Here is a 9,711-nt window from a genome sequence, read left to right on the forward strand (position 1 = left end):
ATCATGACATCAAACGGTTTACTTTAATGTTAAAAAAAAGATTTTAATAATTTATTTAGATTTAACACAGTTAAAATTTATTTTTATGGTGGTCGTTATTTTTTTTCAAAAATTTCAGAAAAAAAATAAAAATTAGTTGTATCAGATTATCAATCATATTATTTACTTTTAAAAATAACGCCGGGAAGTATTTTAAAGATTATATTTCTGATGAAAATATTTGTTAAGAATTTATTTTGAATGAACTTTATATACATTGATAAGGAAAATATTAGTCGGTAAAATTACTTCTAAACAATACTAATCGTAAAAATAAAATTCGGTACCAAATCGACCTTGAAAATATATTATTATTGTATAATATATATTATAATAGGATTATAATATTGTTTAAGAATAAGTAGAAGTAAGACAGAGTATATAGAGTACGAGTTTGACAAAGGAGAACACGAGGTAGGTGACATGAGGAGGTCAGAGACAATAGGCGAGGATGTGATTGGAAAGATTGAGAGTTTTAAGTATTTAGGGTCAATTGTGCAAAAGAGTGGTGGTATTGACGAGGATGTAAGACATAGAATTAAGTGCGGGTGGTTAAAGTGGAGAGAAGCATCTGGCGTCTTATGCGATAAAAGAATTCCAATGAGGCTGAAAGGTAAATTCTACAAGACTGTAGTGAGGCCAGCTATAATGTATGGTTCAGAGTGTTGGGTAGTTGATAAGAAAATAGAGCAGAGAATGAGTATAGCAGAGATGAGAATGCTTAGATGGATGAGTGGAGTGACTAGAAAATATAGAATAAGTAACGAGTATATAAGAAAGAATATAGGTGTAGCGTCAATCGTGGATAAGATGAGAGAAAATAAACTTAGATTANATATAGAATAAGTAACGAGTATATAAGAAAGAATATAGGTGTAGCGTCAATCGTGGATAAGATGAGAGAAAATAAACTTAGATGGTTTGTTCATGTTATAAGGAGAGAAGAATCGAATCTGTAAGAACAGTTATAGAAATGAATGTTGAAGGAAGAAGAGGTAGAGGAAGACCAAAAAAGAGATGGAGGGATGCTATTGAATGCGATTTGAGGACAGCTGATGTGGGAGATCGTGTCAAGTGGAAGTTTAGGATAAGGGTGGCCGACCCCAAGTAGTTGGGATTAAGGCGAGGAAGAAGAAGAAGATATTATATAATAGAACAAGAAATAAAACGCTTTTCTGGGAAAATTACTTAGCATGCTCCGATTTTCAAAATGTTTTTTTTCAAGGAAAGTACTCGAGTACTCGGAGTCACGAGACTCCGGGAAAATTTTTGCCGCTCACTCGATCACGTTTTAAATATTTTTATGCATACACAAAAAAATAAAGAAATTGTTGAAGCATTCTAGCCTGTAAATAAAGAGAGTTACCTCAATTTCCAAATACAAATGACGTCCTATTTATTTGTTCAATATATCATTTGTTCAAGCATATCTAGGACTTGTGCAATATTATATGGGTATCAAAAATTAGGAGGACTTCAACCGCCGTAGACTCATATTTCTAGTTATGCCCATGTATTTTAAAGAAACGCCAATATTATTCATATTTGATGTACACTTACAAAGATAATTAAATTCTATTGTTAATTTTTTTCCAATTATTAAAAGTTCGAAAAATTATTTTCAAAACCATGCATTCATTTTATATTTTATACAGTCTAATAAATATTAACTGTGAGCGGTAATTTATGAAAGAGCCCTGTCTAATGATTGTTGGTAAATAAAATATCACCTATACCATATTACTTATTATTTTATTAATTCAAAAATAAAACTTTTTTTAATAAATTATCACTTAGTTCAAAAAACTAAAGAACCTTTGAAATAAATGTTTAGCTTCTGCCATCATTTATTAATGATGGAGTTACAAATGAGGTTATTAACAATATTTTTTATGAATTAATTACAATGAAGATGAAAAAATTTCTTGCTCTAATTTATTTTTATGATTTAATTTGGTAGACTCTGAGTTAAACAAGATAAACCTTAAAACTGAAAAATAAATATTTAAATAATTATAAAAAAATATATATAATTATATAAAATTTGTATTCTTACGTTAATTTATTCATTTTATAGAAGTTTCATTATATACCGTAAAATAAGTCTATATCCTCCTCATTACACCAAAATAAAAATATCTAATACATTATTTGTTTAAATTTTCACGTAACCCAACGCGTATTGAAAGTTTTTAACACAAAAAAAAAATTGAAAAAAATGTTGTATGACGACTTGAAGAAACGTAAATGTGTTTTTTGGTTTATACAGATTTGAATATTTAAAAAAATATATAATTAAAAATAATTATTTTCAAAGTGTAGTAAAATGTAAAATTAAAACTATATTAAAAATATTATTAATTTAAAAAACTAAAAAATATTAAACTCAAAGCCACAAAAAATTAATATATTTTAAGTATGTGTTTAACGTTGATAATGGTAACATTGTTTCCGAAATACGGAAGTACGTATCCGCGACTTTTCATTAATTTTTTGTGGCTTTGAGTTTAATATTTTTAATATTTTTTAGTTTTTAAAATTAATAATATTTTTAATACAGTTTTAATTTTACTTAATTAATTAGCCACAAGTGATCAATTTTTATTATGTAGTAAAATGGTTCATTAATTAAAATAATTAATAAAATTAATTACACAAACATAAAATTAATCTACAGTTCATTTTTGTAATCATGCAAAAAATATTATCTCTTACAGTAATTATCAATTTTATTAATTTTTAACTAAAAAAATTGCATTCACTAAATTAATACTAATTATAAGGATTGCTAACTTTTTATAATTAAAACAATAGTTATTATTGTAAATTAAAAAAGTATATATACTAGTGTATACATTTATTAAATATTCATTCGTTTGAAGAACATTGTTGAAGGACAATAAAAATGAAATTTTTGTGTCTTACTGTTAGTGCCTTTGTGGCTCTCACCATAACTGAAGCTAGTAAGTCATTTTAACTATATTAGTACTCAATCATAAATACAATGTAATTTATAAATTATTGTTTTTTCATGAAATAATAATTTTATTTATACGTCTAAAATAAAGTTTCACTATTTAATAATAATTAATTGTAAATTTATATTTTATAATGAATTATTATAGATAAATTTAAAACTATTATGGCAAAGCTAAAAAAAAAAAAAATACAGTTAAATAGAGATAAAAACTCAAATAAAGTTGCAAGTTTCTTCATAAGCAGCTCTAATATTCTCATTGGAGTATATTTGAAATAACACTTTAGTATATAATTTCATAAAGCAATATTAGTTAAAATAATTATTTTTTGTGTGTGTTATTAATTTTAATAACATATTTAATCCATATTTCAATGACTTTCATGATTTATATAATTGTAAATTTTTTAGTTGCAAATAAATTCTAATTTAAATTAAACTGAAAGCAAATACTCTTATTGAAATCATTAAACTATTTTCAAATTATCATAAAAACAATTATAAAAATTTCATTTATCAGATTTCCATAATGTTTTTAAAACTAATGGTCAAAAAAATTTCTATTTTAGATATTTTTAAATTATAAATTTCTAACTTACAACACTAAATACAACTGAATAATTTTAGATTTACTGGAAAATGAAAATGAACGTCTAAACGGCCAATTGAACCAAAAATATAACGATGGACTTTTAAACTTTAGCAATAAAAACTGGTACAACCAACGTCGTAATCAAAAATATAATGTTGACAACAGCCTCAAACCTGAACACAATATGCGAACCGGTCAATTGTTTCACGAACAACTAAATCAACAAAGAAAACACCAACAACACTCTGGATTTACCTCTGATGTAAGCTCCGGATCAATGTCATACGAATCCAACTCTAAAGAAGAATTCGTGCAAATGACAGAAACTAATCAAAATGAAGTTATTCTTATTGGAACCACCTGTGCCAAAAAAATGATAAAATTCTTTAACATTGTTAAAATAAACATCAACAGCAACGGTCAAATCCAAAACCGTTGGTCTAACGAACCCGTCGAATTACAACAAGTCACCGTACCTTTACCAAACCATCAATTCTTGAACATGAACGAAAACAAAATCAACGGTCTTCACCAAGGAACCATCAAGTCCATAAAACTGAACACTGAAAATAACTACGTGAGTATTAAATGATTACATTTAAATAAAACTATATTTTTATTATAATTTTTAACTATATAGGTCGATGTTGACTACCATTTCGACGACTTGTTAGTTAACGGAAATCTTAAAACTAACAACGGTCAAAGAGAAAGATTCCAAGTTAAAATGTTGAACACCGATGTCACTGTTTCAACTGAATTGTACAACAAGAATCTCAAGACCGTTGACACCTTCAACGAAAAATTGGAAATGAGCATGGAAAATTCATCTTTGTTGGAAAGAGAACAAATCTTGAACGAAAACACCGAAGCTTTGTACTTGCGTCACTTGAAGAGAACCATAGAAAACCAAATGGTAGAAAACACATACAACGGTATGATTGAAAATATGATCATAGAAGCACAAAAAGAAATCATATTCCCCTTGGAAACCAAAAATTTGGAAATTCTCAACAAGATATCTGGTCTCAAGATTTATCTTGTTGGACCTAAAAATTGGAGAGAAATTGAGTCTAATATTGCTAAAAAAATTTCATCTGTTACTGTTCGACCAATCAAATCAGGAAACGGATTTAGAGTTAAGGTCAACATTGTTTTAGCCAAACAACCATCATGGGAAAGCGATATCAAAGTTCAAAAAGGTGAACAACAAACCACCTTCAGAAACGTTCAATTCCAAGCCAACGAAATCGTTGCCACGGCTACAATGGAGGGAGTCAAACAATTTATGGGAGAACTTCAATTCCGCGTTGTTGATGTCAATGTCATCTTCGATGGTCTCACTTTTATTGTATCTGAAAACCATACTTTGTCTACTGAAGTTCAAAATAACCTTAAAAATATGATGGAGACTTTCATGCGTAATGTTATTAAGGAACAATTGATAAATGAACATATACATAACGCTACTCATTAATTGTTCAAAGACTAAAAAATATTTTAAGACTTTAAGAAATGCAATTTATATTAAATTATAATTTCATGATATATAATATATTTAATTACAAAAATGTTATTTTTATTCAATTTTGTATTAATATATTACTTCTGAAGTTTAAAAATATAAATAAATAGATCCTGAATGATATATTATACATATTTGTATTATTTAAACAATTTGGTTTCAACAAAAAAATAACGTAATAATAACAAAGTTAAAATTAGTTAATTTATATTCTATGTAATAGTCATATGTGAATTGTTACTTAAAATATGTCTACTGTTTTGATGCTTAAATATTATATACAGCTCACTCCCAGAAATCCTAATGTGGTTCGAGCTCCCCTTTTCCGTAATTGATATGATTTCAACCTAATGTTTTAGTGAAATTGGTACACTTAGAAGGTTTTCCAACATGAAAATAAGGCAATGAAAAAATATATGTATTATAAAATTCTATTTGTATTAAATTTTTTAGCTCTTCTTTTGAAAACATTTTATCAATAAACACTTACCATATTACTAATTACGGTTGAATTACGTGACTTTTGTCATAAATGCTATTTTATATTGATAAAAACTGAAATGTATACTAATAGATTTGGTATTTAGAATTGTATAACTGTAACTAGCAATATAATTTATTATGTACATGCAGCAGTTGAAAAATATTATAATATGTTACATTGATTCATTTATGGTGCAATATTAATGTATAAAAACTTTATATTTTTACAATTTTTGAACATTTTTTTTAAATTGAGCTGTAAATACAATTTTCTATTTTTTTAAAGTGGTAATTTAAAGTTTGATGGTCCTGCGTATCATCTAGAACCTCTATGGTTGCGTTTTTGGTTGAAAATAAATTAACAATGAATCGGTTAAAATTAAATTTGTATATAATAATAACTAATGATAGTAATAATTGTGTTCGTAATTTTATATAAAATAAAATCAAATATTTGTTAAAAATATATCATCAATACATATTAACAATATATCACTATCATTAATCATGTTTAATGCCCTTTCTAAAAACTATTGCTTGTGCCAGAGAGAACTGAAAAACCTACACAGCTCAACACAACGGAATCAAACCTTGGTACCAACGCATCGAGGTACGATCTGTTATCGACTTGGTTAAGTAGGCTACCATTTACATATTATACTTTTTTTATTTTAATCAATTTTTACAATATAGAACGATATTTAAAATATGTTTTATGTTATTTTTTGCAATTACAAAAAATATTTTAAAAATGAATTTTTTTAGATTTTAATATAGCCATTTTATAGATAAGTTTTTAAGAAAAATGTTGATACCAAAAACTCTTATTTTAATTCAGTAGTTACGTTTATACAGCATTTTGAAGTTTGTTAAATTTTGATTTTTTTTACAATTTTCCTATGATATCAAATGTTAGTCCATATTATGTAAAGTGCAGAAGTAAACACTTATTACATTATTTACTGGTAACAGTATGCTATTTCTTTTCCATGAAAATTATTTTATAATAAATATATTTTGCATAGTTTGAATTTTATTAATCCAAGACTTACAAATACAGTCCTATAATTGGATATCGTAGGACCATAATGGATTTAAAATAGCTATATAAATTAATCTTTTTTTTTTTTATATAGTTGTGATCTCCGACTAATTAACAAAAACATATTATTTATTTTATGTTTTATTTGTTTTAGTTTAGGATCTTAAAAGCATGCTCAAATATTTAGTAAACTTTTCTTGTGGAATTATTTTACCAGCAAGCATAATATAATTGGGTTTGGTTACTCTAGTCATAAAATTCATGTGTATTGATTTTAAACTATTTAATAGAGTTTTCTATCTTTGTGACCATAAGAGACACCGTTAACATTTTCTTGCAAATATTTTGTGGCGATCGAAAGGTCTTTGTCACATGATAATGCCGTGTTGTCAGCAAACATATCTGTTGTTGTTTTATTATTGGTTGGAATATTAGCAATAAAAAACGGTAGCACAGTGAGATCGAGGCACAGTGTGGACGAGGCATAGATGGGACGAGTATTGATGATATCTGACAGTGAATAAAAATACTATCATAAGAAACTCTTCGACTCAAATTTGTGGATAGTGTTTAATTCTAAGAAATTGGTGAATGATTAAAAAAGCAACATCAACTCTTATTTCCTTAATTATATTATATTAGCAGGTACACAGCATTGTTATTATCAATGGTAGTAAGGCACATTGTTGTGAGTTTATAAATACACTATCTGACAATACAGAAAGTATATCTATTATAGTCATAATTGATAATGAACAATCTGTGACTGTGACAGCAATGTCATAAAAAACCAATTAGCTACCTGTAAATTTAATCACTAGTGTATTATACATTTATATTAACTCAAAAATTTGAAACTTTAAGTGTATATATCTAATAAACGAATAAAGTTATATTAAAAATTCAAATGCCATTTGCTATTAAATTAAAAACTCAAAAATTTTATTAAATTCAAAATATGTGTTCTCATTTAAAAAAACTCAAGTTAATGTTTTTTAACCTTGAAGGGATGAAAAATATCATGTTTTTAATACATATTATGGTAGTGTTTTTTGAATCAAACAATATTTTACTTACCAAAAATTAAAAATTTTCAATAGTTACTGAGTAAATGAGTGTCTTATCCTTAATGAATCACTCTGTATATATAAATGTTGGTATTTTCGGAACATTTTCAATTTTTTTTTTTATTTAGTCATGTACTCTACATGACATAAGCTTTAATTTGAAATATGTTTAAAGTACACAGTATTTCCGATACACTTTTAAAAGGTAAGTTGAAAAAGATAATTTTTGTGAAGAAGTTGCCATTTTGAAACCTTTCCTGTGGGCTGGTAAAGGGTCAAATGTACACAAAATATATCAAATGATAGATAAATACCTAAGGTATCTATAAAAAAAAATTATATTGATTTGGTCATTTTTAAAAATGTTATAGTAGTTTTAAGTAAAAAAAATTTCCAAAATTTCCAAAATTAGCCATTTTTAAATTTGTTATTTTTTTGAGGGAATTCCCTTGTTTACGGAGAACGAGGGAACTTATTTCTATTTTTTAGGGTAAAGTTTTCGACTAGATATAATTTGTGATATTTTGACGTATTGTTCATCAAAATAGATCAAACATGAGCTAAGATTGAGCGTTCACAGACACAAAAAAAAATAACACATCATAGTAAAATTAATACCTTCTCAGCTTCGCTTCGAAGCTAAAATTAAATAGAGAATATGCTTTAATAACTATCCATACAGTTATAGCTTTTATCACACCATGTACGAGACTAATGTATTTTTCAATTTGAACAGTAGGCCTTCATATCAAATTCATTCAAAGGCCTGGATCAAAATATATAAAGAAATTATGAATATGATGAGTTAGAGAAACCAAATTTAATTTCTTTATGTTAAACTTGTCACGGACTAAAATAAAAAATAATGTTTAAAATTTTAAATTCTAACTTCTAAAATTAATTGTATAATAATCAATATTAAAAACAAATATTTATCAAAAAATTGTAATAATTCATTCTAATTAAAATAATCAGTTATTTAGCAACCATGAAATTGATTCGATACCAATAATTTAATCAATTACTGTAAAATTGAATACAATTTTTGATTAATATTTCATGTTTTTATCGTATTTATATCTTTTCTTACAATAATCAATTAATAAATCTATAATTTTAGACCATTAATTCAGTAAAATAATTGATTTAATTTTTAATTTTTTAATTAGGTACTATTTATATCGTCAATCTCTTAGTAAATACGCTTATATTGATTTTTTTAAATTATTAAGAAGCTAGAAATGAATACACTATTGTTGTATAATTAATTCGGAAATTATATTTTTAATTGTCTAAAATCACAAGAAAAATTATATTTTAAAATTTTTAATTCTAAAAAAGATTACAATTTATGTCTTCAATTCTTGTAAGTTTACTAAAAAAAAATAACAAAATGTGAAGTTTTGCCATTAAGATGACGCTTTATATGACATTTTTTATTAGTTGAGTAAAAATAAAATGTCATTTTAAATTAAATCGATTATTCAATAACTAATGAAAAACTTTTATGTATGTATTTTTTTTTTAAAGCTAGGTGCACAATATTACCAAAAATCTTAAGTAATACCAAGCATCACTTTTGAAATAACGGATACATAGTATAAATTAATCTGATTTTTATAAATTTATAAATTTATACTTTATTAATAAAAAAATTCATTGCATTTTTTAAAATAACAAATTAATTTTTAATGGTTTAAGGTCGTCTTTTATTCTAAAGCGCAGGAAATAGTTATAATAGAAGTTTGATATTTTTGACAGCTGATTAGATTTTCTAATTCAAATAAAAAAGTAGTCGTTGGTGTCCAGTAAATGATTTTAATTAATTTAAATTTTTATTACTTTCCACTATACCTTCGATCACATATATCACTTATTTATAATATTATTGTGCAAAATATTCGTTGAGTCTAAAGTTCAAAACTTTGACTATGCATAACAAAAAATGTTATCAATAAAGTACTTTAAATCATCAATGCATTATCA

General features: G+C 25.4%; 1 protein-coding gene across 1 annotated transcript; it reads left to right on the forward strand.

Annotated features, from left to right (window-relative positions):
- The first annotated feature begins 2,862 nt into the window (after positions 1-2,862).
- LOC126897056 (uncharacterized) lies at positions 2,863-5,263 on the forward strand. The gene is made up of 3 exons (XM_050670436.1): positions 2,863-3,002; positions 3,644-4,185; positions 4,249-5,263. The coding sequence occupies exons 1-3, from the start codon at positions 2,945-2,947 to the stop codon at positions 5,083-5,085; spliced, it is 1,437 nt and encodes a 478-aa protein (XP_050526393.1). The 5' UTR covers positions 2,863-2,944; the 3' UTR covers positions 5,086-5,263.
- Positions 5,264-9,711: the final 4,448 nt, after the last annotated feature.

Source organism: Daktulosphaira vitifoliae, unplaced genomic scaffold, assembly GCF_025091365.1.
Source record: "Daktulosphaira vitifoliae isolate Bord-2020 unplaced genomic scaffold, ASM2509136v1 Scaffold_1, whole genome shotgun sequence".
Classification (NCBI taxonomy): Eukaryota; Metazoa; Arthropoda; class Insecta; order Hemiptera; family Phylloxeridae; genus Daktulosphaira; species Daktulosphaira vitifoliae.

What these genes read in the sequence shown, in the direction of transcription:
- LOC126897056 (XM_050670436.1), top strand. Translation starts at nt 2,945, where the DNA reads ATGAAATTTTTGTGTCTTACTGTTAGTGCCTTTGTGGCTCTCACCATA. An exon ending in TCTCACCATAACTGAAGCTA is followed by an intron (nt 3,003 to 3,643) that starts GTAAGTCATTTT and finishes GAATAATTTTAG; the next exon opens with ATTTACTGGAAAATGAAAAT. An exon ending in TGAACACTGAAAATAACTAC is followed by an intron (nt 4,186 to 4,248) that starts GTGAGTATTAAA and finishes TTAACTATATAG; the next exon opens with GTCGATGTTGACTACCATTT.